General features: G+C 42.3%; 2 protein-coding genes across 5 annotated transcripts in view; both read left to right on the forward strand.

Annotated features, from left to right (window-relative positions):
- SHTN1 (shootin 1) overlaps positions 1 to 14472 on the forward strand; it is a 136831-nt gene that overhangs the window by 114956 nt on the left and 7403 nt on the right. The window contains exons 19-20 of one of the 2 annotated variants that reach the window (XR_004972101.1): positions 7909 to 7989; positions 13586 to 13673. The gene's annotated coding sequence lies outside the window, so the exon portion shown is untranslated. The remainder of the gene's footprint in view (positions 1 to 7908; positions 7990 to 13585; positions 13674 to 14472) is intronic. The other variant, XR_004972102.1, reaches the window with a different exon arrangement.
- Positions 1 to 14472, forward strand: part of HSPA12A (heat shock protein family A (Hsp70) member 12A) — a 111762-nt gene that overhangs the window by 2057 nt on the left and 95233 nt on the right. For 2 of the 3 annotated variants that reach the window (XM_036335850.1, XM_036335848.1), the window contains exon 2: positions 13586 to 13673. In XM_036335850.1, the coding sequence (XP_036191743.1) occupies positions 13586 to 13673 (88 nt within the window). Of the gene's footprint in view, positions 1 to 7908; positions 7990 to 13585; positions 13674 to 14472 lie in introns of all 3 variants that reach the window. The other variant, XM_036335849.1, reaches the window with a different exon arrangement.

Below are 14472 nucleotides of genomic sequence, written 5' to 3' on the forward strand. Positions count from 1 at the left end.
AAAACATTTGAAACCACATAGTTATTTCCAGTAGGTGCACGTACCTCTGTAAAGACATTTGATTCTATAAATACTACAGTAGGGGCCCAGGCAGCTACCTCCTCCTGAACTTTTCTCCCCGTTTTCCCCGAATCTCTGATGGGATGAATGTCTCCCTTTCCAGGGCGCTGTAAGTCATCACAGACCTACCTCCTCCTCCTGGCTGGATGGCCATCCCTGCATGTAGGAGCCGAGCCTGAGTCATACTCACATCCACCCAGGAGCCCGGGGCCGCAGGGAGGGAGCATGGGCTCTGCTGAATGGTGTTGAGGGAACCTTTGTACAGAATAAGCCCCTGCCATTGCTGCTGCTGTTTCCGGTCCGCCTTTGTGCCTTTCCTCGCATCCCCCTGGATGGAGGGCACCCCCTTTTCTAGTAGCCCATCCTTTAAGGCCCAAGTTGAGTCCCACTTCAGAGAAGCCTTTTCTCACACTCGAGCTCTCCTCACTCTGCCCTTCCTTTCTTCTGAATCCTTCCCCTGGGCCACAACGTTCAGCCCTCAGGGATTTCTCGACTCATTTGACATTTTAATGGAACATCTGGATGTACCCTGAGCTGGGACCACCATGTCTCAGAGTCTCCTCTCTGTAACGCATTCGCCTCTACGGTCCATGAGGACAGGCACCTGGTGTGTCTTGTTCACCTTTGCATCCCCAGCAACAGCACATTACCTGATAGAATAGATGCTCAGTAAATATCTGTCGAGTGAATGAAGGGTTTTTACACATAATAAGTACTTCATAAATACCTAACTCACAATCAGATGTTGGGTGAGTACTGAGGATACCAGGCTGGCCGGAGCAAGAGGTTTATTTTAAAGAATTATGAGAAATAAGGATGGAAAAGTAGTCTGAGCTGAGACCGTGAAGAAGCTGCAGTACCATTCTGTAAGAGTAGGCAGCCATCCCACATTTCTGACTATGGGATAGCAAGATGGAAGTGGTGTTTTAGGAAGTTACCCGGCAGCCGTGGGTAACTTTGATAGGTGTTTTGTTATACAACAAGCAGGAGACCCAGGCAGAAAATGATACAGATGTAAGGCCCTAAACAATAATAGTAGCAATGAGAAGAGAAGGGTGAGAGAGATGATCCGAAGCAAGGCTGAAAATCGCTTTGAGGTTGGGGGACCAAAGGTGACTGTTGAGGATAGCCTGTAGAATTGTGTGACAGTTGACAGAAATGGGGGGAAAGAGTGATCTGGTTTTGTTGGAACAGGATTCATTTGGTTTTAGACATGTAGGACTCTGGTATCCCAGAGGAAAGGGAAAACTGAAGACACAAGATACCCACAACAAATTTAAAGTTGAATAAGAACAGATGAATCTTCTGGAAGGAAAAGGGGAAAACATCCTCTTGAACTCAGGATCTAAATGTTGGGGAAGGAATATATTTAGGATATAGGAAGAGGATAAGGAGCTATTGTAGGAGACCCAAAAAAAGGGCTTATGGAAGAAAAAAAAACACACCTCCAAATCATAGAATCTAGGACAGAGAGTTGTGGAACTATGTCAGCTGTGTGTGTGTGTCTATGTGTGTACTGAGCACACAGGATAAAGTCTGAAAGGATATCATGAGCATGTTAATTGTGTCTTCCTTGGGTTATGGGAATATAGGGAACTTTTATTTCTTTTTATCTATTGGTAGTTTCTGATTTTCCTAAAATGAATGTATTACTTGTATAATTTTGAAGAATTACATTAAAATTATTTGAGGAAAGGATGTTAAGTCAAATATTACGAGGAGAATTGAAGACAGAAAAGATTATTAGGGACTCAGTTCTTTCCTTGTAGATCATTCTATCCCCTCAAATAAAAATAAAACTACTTGTAGGCTAAATGATGAATAAATAAACCTGTCATTCCTATTTACGGTTGATTCAGTCAATCAACAAACATTAGTTGAATGAATGCCTACCATGTGCCAGGCACTGTTTTAGCTATTGGGCGGGTGGAGGGCGGGGGAGGACTATGAATAAAATAGATAGCATTTCTACTTGTCATGGCACTTAAGTTCTGATTGTGCTCCAGTAACACATTTTAGTGACCAATTGGGACAATAAACTGAAATAAGAGACGTGAAAGCATTTTGAAAAGTTGGTAGGCTAGGGGTTTAAGTGCCTGTTAGTGTTGACAGGTTCAGAGAAAATAAAATGATTATTCACGAATATACCAATTTTCTTATTTTCCATAGATACAGAAGTTCTGGGGTTTTAACTATAAAATACATTCATACATATGCATATTTTATACAGACTTAACACATTCCTTATTCAGTACCTTCATAGTAAGACTAAATGTCCAAGGGCACTTACAGAGCATCGGAGCTTGAAAGGGGGTGGAGTGCTGCCAACCCTAAAGGCATGAACTGGAGAGTTGAGCAGGGGAAGGAAAAGAAGAGAAAGGACAGATTCAGGATATATAGAAAATTCTGGCACATATCCAGTGACAGTGGGTAGGACTATACTCTCCTCTTTTAGAAAGAGAAGAGATATTAGGAAGAGGACATGACCACGGCTGTTAACTTCCCATTGGAAGGGATGTATGGTGTGGGACAAAGACCATTTGGGAATTAGAAAACCTAGATTATAGGAATCCCAGTTGTCCCAATATCTTCTAAGACCTATTCAGTGAAATTAGGGGACTGTATTAGATCAGTGTTTCCTAACCTTTTGGATGAAGACTCCTTTTGAATAACAGAAAATTGAGGACTCTCCTCCCCCTGTAATAGTGGTTATGTACAGTGATTATGAATTCAGTAGTATGTCTAGAGGCATTTGTATCTCATTCATGGAAACGTACATATGACAAAGAGATGGTATTTGTGAGCAAGCCATTCTCCAGTGTTGGGAATGTGTTTGGTGTACATTGGAAGTTGTGGGGCCCTTGCCCCCAGCCCACGGGCTTCTTGGGGATCCTGATTGAGAACTACTGAATTGGGTCTCTCCATCTTAGATCTCTTCTACTTTGTGGCTCTGGTTTAAGATAAAATATCAGGACATATTAGGGTCTTCCTATCTGCTAATGGAAGACCCTTCTTAGAGGAAATGAACCATTCTCTTTCTGCATTTCAAATAGGATTTCTGAGCTATGTCAGACATTTCCTAAATGAATGAGGATAAAGAAAAATGTATTTGTTCATTTTTCCTTAATCCTTTCTGACATCTTTATATAAATTGGAACTTGTTTGCCATGACTTTAATGTTCAGAAGTGATTATGTAGATGTTATTTTGGGGTTGCTATCAAGTGCTTGTTAATTCTTCTTTCCTGCATTTGCCATCTGCGTTGAGTATCATTTTTCATAGGGAACTAATGAACATGATTGCAGGTGTCTAATCACAAAATCATAGAAACTAGAGACAGAATAGATGGATATGTTGTCTTTTCCTCTTGTGGCGAACGGGAGTAATAATGTTGCCCTTACCCAGTTGTCATGAATGAGAAATATGATTGCCAAGCTAATTTGCAATATAAATAGCTGCAAATTAAATGCTAAGTAATAAAAGCAGGAATTATTTGACTAATAAAAAATGTTTTTCTGTAATTTGATTTTTTTCACTCCTAATGCCTCCTGGCAGTAGTCATTACCATTGTAGTAATAATAACAACAACAACCACAGAAGCAACTACCATTGATATAGAGCAATGTTATATGCCTGGGGCTTTTCTCATATCATCCCATCGCATCTGTAGAACAACCACAAAAGGCAAGTGGCCGGCCCAAGGTTACACAGTTAATAAAGAGTAGAGTTGGAATTTGAACTCAGGTCTGACCACTCCAGTGTCCATGCATTTTCCGTGGTGCTCCACTGCTTCTCAGATCTGGAACTCTCTAAGTAAAAGTCTACCGTCTCGTGTCAGCTATTGCTGGACTCTCTCCCATTCTCTGCCAGTTGAGTTGCTTCCATTGAGGGCTTGGAGCAAGGAGCCTGGATAAGTGGTAATATTAATGTGACCCCTGGTTCTCACTCTGGGCTGCACATTAGAATCATCTGGGGATTCTACTAGATTCTTCTAGAATCTAAGCACCATTTGAATTTAAGCATCGCAAAGAGAAGGATTCTCTATTTTATTCACTGGTAGGGTGAGTACTGAAGATTACTGATGCCTGGGCCCTACCCCAGACCTATTAAGTCAGAATCTCTAGGGGTGGGGCCCAGCATAAGTATTTTTTTTATTTTATTTTATTTTTTAAGCTTTTTAAAAATAATATGTTTTATTGATTGTTTTACAGAGATGAAGGGAGAGGGATAGAGAGTTAGAAACATCGATGAGAGAGAAGCATCGATCAGATGCCTCCTGCATACTCCCTACTGGGGATGTGCCTGCAACCAAGGTACATGCCCTTGACCGGAATCGAACCTGGGACCCTTGAGTCCGCAGGCCAACACTCTATCCACTGAGCCAAACCGGTTAGGGCAAGTATTTTTTTATATGTGATATCAATGGGCAGCCAAGGTTGAAACCACTGCTCTACAAGCTTTCTTCATGGATCCTGTCAAAAAGAGAATAGCTAATGCTTCACCCAGGAGTGGTTTGATAACAGAAGCAGCCAAGATGGCCCAGAAGCATGGGGTCTTGAAATCAGACCCCATGGGTCCAAGTTCGAACTCTTTCAGCTCCCAGCTGTGTGACCTTGTGCAAGTTTCTAAAACTCTCTGAGCCCATTTCCCCATTGCTAATATTTTCAATTTCATAGGATTGCTATGAGATTAAATTTAAAAATCCATGTGAACTTTTCCCCACTGGGCCCAGCATACAGTACATGGTATCATTATTACCACAGAAATTGAGGAAAAGGAAAATGTAGCATTTTTAGCAGTTTTGCAATATTTGAAATCTTTTGTTTAGCTTTGTACAGAAATTTGGATGGAATTGAATTAAATGATAAGAGGAACTTCCCCCTCCCTTTCAAAACAATATTAGTGACCTTCTGGTAATCTTTCACTTTTATTTTAACCTTTACCATTTGTGCAGATTATAAAGTGGATGGGTTATTTCTCTCTTGCTTCCCAAGTAAAGCAGTAAGCTGGAGCCTTAGTCCTAAAGTGAGTGCTCAAAGCTGGCATTCTTGTCAAAGGCTGTTTTAGATTTAGCCTTCCGGTCATTTGTTCAAAGGGCTTTGACACTGAAGACCAAAAGATACTGTTGGAGATGCTACTGCTGGCAGTTTAATTGGTATTTTTCAAGGTATAGACACACAGTTTCTCTATAGGCAGAATGAAACTGGAAATACGGCAATTATCCAGTGAGTTCAGACAGTAAAGAAAAAAGGAAGAAATCAGGCAAAAGAAATCCTTTAAGCAAGCTATTTTACCTTTTTATTTTTATTTTTTGCCACTTTAAAATAAATTTTTTTATTTTTTATTTTTAGAAGTAGATACAATTTAAGAGTATTTTTAATGACAAAATTAGGGGACTAGTAAAGCAAATACGTATACAATATCCTACAAAAGGCAGGTTTTCTAATTTTTACTTCTTTGCTTTGTGTGTGTGTTTACTTCTTTTCTTAATATAAAAGTAGTAAAAATTAAAAACAATCATTGCATTTACTGTGAATAAAGAAAATGTTAACCCTATTTCCATATAGGGGGCAGCAAAGAAGAAAGAGGGGAAGAATCCTAGTCAAGTGGGCCGGTTAGATGTTTATCAAGTTATGGCTAAAAATGTTTTCTGTTACTGCAGCAAATCTTGATTTGGTTGCCTCCTGGCCCCTGAGAGTTGTGTGCCCACCTATTTTGTTGTTGCACTTAAATGAGAGCTAATAAATTGTTTGACTTTTATAATTAAACTTAAGACCCTGATTGAAGGGGATTTTAGCTTCCCTGAAAATGTACTTTAAGTTAATCTGCTTAAGAGGAATTATCTGTTTCTTATTAGCAAAATGAAAAGACTGTCACTGGCTGGCCATGAATCTTATAGTATTGTTAGCCTTCGAAATGGCAAAAAATTAAGTTGTCACATTTAGGTCTTGACTCTTTTCATTTGTTATTGGCAAAGGGTAGGCTTATCTTTTATTATTGTTATTCTCTTTTTCTTCCTTGATTTGCCTTTTTTTGTTGTTGTTGTTGCCCTGTTTAGAAGTTGGAGAATTTCATTTTTTGAATATTTTTAAAAAATGCTAGTCACAGACACAGATGAGAATTATTTCCTGAAGAATTGTGATTTTTGGGGGAGTCAATTTCCAGGAATTTTTAACAAAATAATTTTAGACCAATTTCTCAATATTTATTTGGTTTTACTGCATCTCTTTTATATGTGACAATCATTTAAAATGACCACTGGAGCCCTATTTACTCCCAAAATTATTTAAGGTGACACTTGTGGATGGATCTCTATTGCCAGTCTAATGTTTAATTAAATTTCTGTACAATTAAAAAAATACACAGAATTGTATTGTATGTTAACAAGGGATAATGGATCCTGTTTTTAATTAAATAATGCAATTATTACTTTTTGTGATTGTGCATTCAACACCTTAGATGGATATGTAGAAATAAAAGTAGTACTGATCAGAATCAGTTCCCCAGAAAAAATAATGTTTCCACTAATACTTGAGAGACTTAGTAAGGATGAAAGACTAAAATGTTATTTCTAAAGTAGAAATAATTTTTAATATGTTTTCAGTGATGCCTGTCTTCGGCTTAGGCTATAGGCAGCAGATTATTTTCAGTGCCTCAGTGTGGGCATAGGAAGGAAAAGGAAAGTGCAGGAGAATCTAACAGTCGTACTCAGACAGAAATAAAGAGTTGATGTAATCCAAGACCAGACTAGCTTTGTGGGTTTGTTTCTTTGGTGTATTTGAAAGTTATTCTTATTGTGTTCATGGTGTTGGGTGGTGGTAGTAATTTGCTTTATATCAAATTTTCTTTCTAAAAAAATAAAAAAAAACCCACATTGGTACTTTCATAAATTAGAACTTCTTAAGAATTTTCTATCACAAACTTTTGTTTATAGACGATCCAATCACCAATAATCAAAAGGTAGCAACTATATCTTAAACAGCTTATTGGGGTACTTAAAAAAGTTTTCTGTACCTAGTTAAATCTTAAGCTTGATTATCTCAATTTTAACAAAAGTAGGGGAAAAAAAGAGCTGATGTACAGGTGTGGGCAACAGAGGATTACAGTTGTGAGTATGCAAAACAGTTTATTCTTGTGTTATCATTTATTAATTATTTTATTATTTTCCAGACGAACAACTGTAGACCTATTGTTGCCCACCCCTGTATATTAGGATGACTTTGTGTGATGGCACTTTCACTTGAAATAAATAACTGAGGCCAGAGTGAGGTTTGGATGAGAAGTGTCTGGGTGCTTGCCCTGATCTCCGTCCGATTCTGTTTGTGTGCCTGGAGATAGGGCCAAAGGAGGCGACGTGAGAACCCAGGGCCCACTCTCTCCCCCTGCCCTTGTCGGAACTTGGAAACTCCCCGTAGGAGCTCCTCTTGTTCAACAGCCGCTGTTAGACTGCTGTAAAAGTCTGAATTGATTTATGAGCATCCGAGTGACTTGAACTATCCCTGAGCTACTCCAGGTAACCATCTTTCCCAAAGTTCATGGTCAAATATTTGCACTCTCTTCTTATCATCTTTATGGGGATTTGAAAAATAGAGAAGATTGTGAGCCAGATTCATGAAGCAGGGCATTTCACAGAGGAGAGGTGTCTCAGTTAACCTTAGATAGCTGTGTTTTCTAAAGAATTGGTCTACCTCTCATATTTTAAATGTGGAGTTTCTGTTGGAGGGATCTAGTACCAAATTTCCTTTTGATGTAAAATCATTCCATGCCAACACCCATTGGAATTTTTATGAACTTGTGTGTCTGCCCTAAACTTTGGTGTCGAGTCATAGATGCTTTCTTTTCTTTACAGCCAGGCTGACAGCACATAAGGAAAATATACAGCTCCTGTGCTGATGTTGAGAATACAAAACCCAAGACTGTCTTTTGTAGGGTAAGGATCAACGACGGTGTTTTGTAGAGTAAGAACACAAAAATAACTTTTTTTTTAAAGTATGGTATTTGAAATAAATAAAATGTATGTTTATCAGGCTTTAAAGGAATATTGTCCTATATACCACTTATTACTTTACTGAAAACACAGCCATTTTGAATGCTTAACTGAGACCATTGAAAGAAATATATTATCTGTTTGGTTAATAATTATTTTCAGTGTATTTCTCATAAACCCATTGTTAGAAAATTAGTTGTCTTTTCTGAGATAATTATAAATCTGCAAAAGCAGGCAATACAAGCAAAATGAAGAATTCAAAATTATAAGATCTCTTTGAATGTATTTTTGCAATAGACTTTATCTTCAAGTATTATTTGTTATATGAGAACAAAGGCATCACCATGTGAGGCTTTGTGCTTTTTAAAACTAAAAGTAACCATTTTTATTTTTCCCTGTGTATGTTTTCTGGGTTTGACTCTAACTCACCAGGGGCATTCCTTGAACTTTTCACGCTCTTTTTTCAAGCTTTAATGCTAAGAAAAAGGCACAAACCTCCTTGGCACAAAACTAGACCCTGGCTGGTGGATCAGATAGAGAATTACACACACACACACACACACACACGCCTGTACCCCCGGGGTTAAGGCTCGGTCGGCTGACACATCAGTATCAGCCCACACCATTGCTGTGTTTATGAGAGATTCACCTTACTCTCCAAATTCAGGCTTTAGGACTATACACCTGATGCCATCCCATCTCATCTATTTTTGACAGCATGTGTAGGTGAAGTTTTAGGTTTTTTATGGTAGGCACCCAAAACCAGTCCTTTGGATCAGTCATACGAGTGGTATTACTAAAGTGCACCTCTTTCAGATGCACTTTAAAATAAGTTGTAACTCTGGAAGGACCTGGTTGGAAGAAAAGGGTGTGATCTTGTATCAAACTGGAGAAACACAGTATGGGAACCCTCCTCCAGCTGTTTTGTGCTTTCTGACTTTTGAAAGAAAGGAAACTTTGCAGCGTGTAATTCTAAGAAGATTGCAAGGAACAAAAAAAGTAGACCAGGCTCTTCGTGGGGGAGGGGAGTGGGGTCTGACTTAGTCACACCAACTGCAGCTGAAACGTTCATTTATTATGACCCCATGCATTCTATTAAGGCATAAAATAGCCCTTTTTCTTCCCATAGCCAGCCGTTCTATATTAATTCAGGAGCTATAAAGCCGAGTTCAAAGTCACATCATTTTCTAGCTGGAAAGTAAGGACACCTTGTATAGGACATACAGGCTTTTCAACAGGTACTGTTACCCCGCAGCCCGATGTGAACTTTTTATTTAAGTATGAGGAATCTCACCCTTTCTGTGGGTTAACTTTCGGCGGCCGAGATACGTGTTGGTAACAAGTGTAAACACCAAGTAAATGAGGGCTCAGGTTGAAAGGTCTGTGGCTCTCCCTCCATAAGTAAATCCACAGATCCGGTTATGAGGAGTGCTAGCTCTTCCCCTTCAGACAGTCGCTCTGGAACCCAGGGTGTAATTCTCACCGCTGTGCGCACATTTCATCAGCGAGGTGTGCGTGGACAGAGGAATGATGTAGCATTTTAAAACACATTCTGTCATTTTTAAATGCACGCCCAACATCGTGACAAATTCTATTTGGTATGAAGTTGGAACAAACTTAATTCAAGGTGAATTCTACCTCGTGAAGTCAGGTGGTTTCAAACGTGCCACAAAGGTCCGTGAGGCATGGGACTGTGACGCTCCATTTGGTTGTCTGTGAACTTGGTTGGGAGTTCCATGCAGACCTCTGGCATCGCGTGCAAACAAACCAAAGAAGAGGATGCAAAAGTGAAACCAGTCTTGTGGCTGCTGTCAGGGAGACATTCCTTCCACTGAGGACGTGCTTGTGTTTTCCTCTGTGAATGTGCTTTCCCCTCCAGAAGTGTTAACACCATCCATTCAAGCTCTCACTCTGGGAGTTCATGCGGAGGACAAGCGGCCGGAGCCCCAGCGGCAGGCGGCCACCCGCCGGCGCTCCGGCTGCCCCCACCACCTTCCCTGTGCGTTCCTGCTTCCCGGAGGGTCTTTACAGGGCGTTGCGATTCTGGCCTTGGTAGTAGGCTGTCCTGTCTTGGCTGCAGGGGCTTAACTCAACCCACTTTTACTTTGTCTTGGCTGCCTATCTAACAGGCAAAGCTGCTAGAAATAACTGGGCATATTTACCACTCATCCATTGGTCATTTCAGAGTCATTTCTATAGACAAGGAAATCATACCGCCAGGCAGAACTTTTGGGGTCGTTTACTTCCACACCATCATTTTACAGACAAAGATAAAAGACCTTTCCGTACACGCTATGCAAGCACAGACTTCACCTCCCCTACCCAGAAAGACAAAACAAAACTGTTGTGTGTGAAAGACTGCCAACATAATTCTTCATACTCAGGAATCAATTTAGTTAATGGGTTTAAATGTAAGGAATTTAAAAGTTATATTCACTATGTGGGTCGGTAAAGGAAAAATACTTTTTATTATATACAGCACATTTTGGTGTAATATATGTAATCGCCCTAGCGGAATAGCTGTATATTCTGACAATATTACAAGATTTAAAAATATAAAATCCAAAATTTGTAAATTCCAAGGGAAAAAACAACAACCCTGCTGCATCTACTAACAAGTTATGAAACTCGCACCATGGCCTTTCAGAAGGCTTATATGGAAAACATTGTTCAGCTGTCTTCAGATTCACCCTTTTAAACGGCCTTTTGTAGCTGACTGCTCCACACTCTCTCTTGTTTGTCGGGTAGATTGCCTGGCAGATGTTTTCGTCCTTTTTTTAAAATACAGTATTAAGCATGCCTGCTGCTCACTTCATCAGCTACAAGAAATATTCATGGCTCATTCTGCTGGGAGGTGACTCACCTGAAGCTTTGTTCCCAAATTAGTAACATTGGGAACCTGGCAGCCTCTCACTTAGCAAGTGGTGCTTCCCACCAATTAAATGGAAAAAGTCTACTTATTCCCACACAGACTTAGGCTTTCACCTGTCAGAGGAAGATGAAACCATCGCCAGCAGCTGTTTATTTTGCTGGCAGGCTGATGCCGACAACAAAGTGATTTTCCCCAGGTGAATTACACCCTCGCATTGGCATGGCAATGACTAATAAAGTATTCACGGAAACTACTTAAGCGTGTCATCCCCTTCCTACAGTGTGTCGCTGCTGCCGCCAAGTGACAGGTCTGAAGAATCAGCAAATCTCACCCAATTAGAGCATCATTCCTCTCCTAAACCAAGGCCCCTGCTACCCCCTGGACAAAGACACTGTCTTCCTGTGTGATGAAACGAAGACGCTTTCCTAAATCACACTTGACCCACATGGCCATCCCTCCGAATTCAGGGCTTCCCAGAAAAGAATGGCCTGGGTGATTCAGAAAATAACGTCCCCCCAGCCGGTTTGGCTCAGTGGATAGAGCATCAGCCTGCAGACCGAGGGTCCTGGATTCGATTCGAGTCAAGGACATGCACCTCGGTTGCAGGCTTCTGCCCGGCTCAGGCCCTGGTCAGGGATGTGAGGAGGCAACCAATCAATGTGTTTCTCTCACATCGATGTTTCTGTCTGTCTTTCCCTCTCTCTTCCACTCTCTCTAAAAATCCATGGAAAAATATCCTTGGGTGAGGATTAAAAAAAACAAAGAAAAGAAAACAGTGTCTTCCCCTGAACCGTCTAATTTTAGGGTTGAGGAAGTTTCAAGTTCAGTTTGGTTAATTTTCCACAGCCTCACACAAAATCAGACTATACGACAGGAAGGGAAATTCTCTGTCTTAAAAATCCACCAGTCCCACCCTAAACGTGCAACTCTGAACACGCCAGTCCTTGAGGACACATGCGAGGACTGCCCTCTCGAGCAACTTCGTTCTTGAACTGGGCTGAGAGCTTTTCAATTGCTGTGACATTTTCAGCCAGGGAAGTAGTCGTGGTCGCAGGGCAATGTTTTACAGGCAATTACTTTAGATGATCAATGGAGCAATTCCCCTTCCAGAAAGGAACCAAAGCGATCAAGTTAAATCATTAAAGAGAGAAAGAGGGAGCCAGAGAAAGGGTTCGTCTCATTAGCAGGTGCCTGTGCTGCGGGCTCCGCGGAGGGGAGGTTCCCAATGTCCCTGGCCCTTTAAGACAATAGCTGCGCCCCCTCCACCACACCACCCCCTCCCCCGGAGCTGTTGACAGGTCTAAACCTCCCTGGCAGCCCATTGTGGCCGCAGTAGGAGGCACCTGCAGAAAATGTGCCAAAACCAGGCAGGGAGCAAGAGCTTTTCAATAAGCGCCGCAGCTGGAGAGGAGAGGCAACACTAAACAAGCAGGCGCGGCCAGGCATGTGATGGGAAAAGGGGTCAAAGCCAGGCACCTCCTATCGGCTTTCTGAGCCCCGTTCGCTTCAATTTGCTGACATCTTCTAGCTGGCTTTTCTCTATTTGCTTAATATGCTGAGGTATTTAGCTTAAAAGCACTAAATGCTTCATCGCAATGAGCTGCTCTCTCTCTCTCTCTTCCCCATTTACTGTTATTAAGGACATTTTCCCGTATTTTCTCTCCCCTTCTGCCCCAAACGAAGATTGTTTTCTTTTCCTTCCCTCTGATGACTAGGTTACAAGCATCCTCTGCCACAAACTGCCCGCTTGATCTTACTCATCTTTAATTCAGAGACAAGTAAAACTCTCCAAATCCAGTATGTGAGCCCTTCCCAAAGCACAGTTCCTGCCTGCCCTGAGCCCGGGACTGCGGGCCGCATTGCTTTCCCACGCAGTAAACGTTTATTGCGCATCTACCGGGCGCCCACCACGGTTCTCGGGGCTTCCAGAAATCCCGAGAGGGACCAGACACCCCGCAGAGAGGCTGACTCATGCAACCGTGGGTTTAGGAACTTGTTTTGCACCCCTGCACGTTCCTTGTCGTATTCTCAGTCCTTCGAGAATAAGCAGGAGTCGGGCCTGTACAGAGGGCCTGGATGTGCTGTGGTGTGGTGGCTTTGTCAAGTGGGCCTTGGGAAGCAAGGGCACAGATTCTCAATTTGGGCAGCTCTTAATGGCCCACACTCCTTTACCTTTGCTCGCTTTCCGGTGATCATGATACTCCCATTTTTTTCTCACTTTAAGGAGTAAGGCATTATCTTTAAAAAAAATGTTTTTATTGATTTCCGAGAGGAAGAGAGAGGGAGAGATAGAAGCATCAGTGACGAGAGAGAATCATTGATTGATGATGCTCCTTACTGGGGATCGAGCCTGGAACCCGGGCATGTGCCCTTGACCAGAATCGAACCCGGGACCTTTAGTGTGCAGGCTGATGCTCTATCCACTGAGCCACACCGGCCAGGGCAGTAAGGTGTTATCTTACAAAAACATCAGAGACTCAGGACCAACCACCTGTCACGGGCCACACAGCGAGTAGGCAGGTGGTACGTGCAAAGGCCTGCCAGGAGCTGGCCCCTCGGCCGCCCACCTACCCCCAGCATGGGCACAGGATTTGAGAGCAGCTTGGAAACAGACAGACAAAGTGACATTTTCACAGTGACACTCTCCTCCCCCCCCACCCCCCACAGATGGAGAGTGTTGGCGTGTATGGATTCTGTGGATGTACATCGAAGAACAAAATGAAGTGTGACTCAAGGTGGGAGGTAACCGCTACAGGTAGGAAATGAACTAATTTCTGTAAGTACCTAACCGTCTGAAATGGTTATCCCTAGACCGTCACTCCTTTACAGAGGGACCCCTTTAAAACAGGTGCACGGGGACTTAAGCACACATGAGATGTTGGCTAAACATCTGCAAAACATCAGCTTGTTAATGCCAACAAGTAGGTGGAGGTGTGAGCACCAGGGTGTTTCAGAGGCACCGGGGTCAGGAAATGAAGTCCTTTCCCATCGACCCAAAGCCTGGAATGGCTGCTGTCTGGGACTGCTGGAGGGGACCTGGCCTGCTGAGCACACCCTGGTCCCCTGCTCGGCTGTTTGGGCCCAGGCTGAAGCGCTCCTCTGCACTTGTTTGTGCTTTGACATGTCTCTCCTCTCCGAGGACTGGTCCTCTTCTTCCTTCTCCCCTCTCCCCCAGCGCCTCCCTCCAATTCTGGAGAAAACAAGTGGACTATTCATGGAAAAAGAGAAAGAGTGAGCAGGGAGGGGGGAGATGCCACCGACAAACTCCATTGAAAGCCACTGGCTGTTCATTTACATTCACACTTTTAAAAAATGTTAACTAATGATGTTAAATGGTTTGCCAAAGGTCCTGGCAGGTCAGTTGTAGAAGTGTCATTTCTGCCTAATTAGGGCTCTTGTGGCTGCCCGGGGCCTCCCAGTGCAACTGGTGACAAGCCGAGAGCTGACAGCTTCAATTGGTGCCAATAGGAAGGTTGGACCGGTCATGTTTTCTAACTCAGCCAGGTGTTTGCTGAATGGGGGAGGGGACTGGGGAGATCTGAGCGCCTCTATGA

This window comes from Myotis myotis, unplaced genomic scaffold (assembly GCF_014108235.1).
Source record: "Myotis myotis isolate mMyoMyo1 unplaced genomic scaffold, mMyoMyo1.p scaffold_m19_p_15, whole genome shotgun sequence".
NCBI classification, from domain to species: domain Eukaryota; kingdom Metazoa; phylum Chordata; class Mammalia; order Chiroptera; family Vespertilionidae; genus Myotis; species Myotis myotis.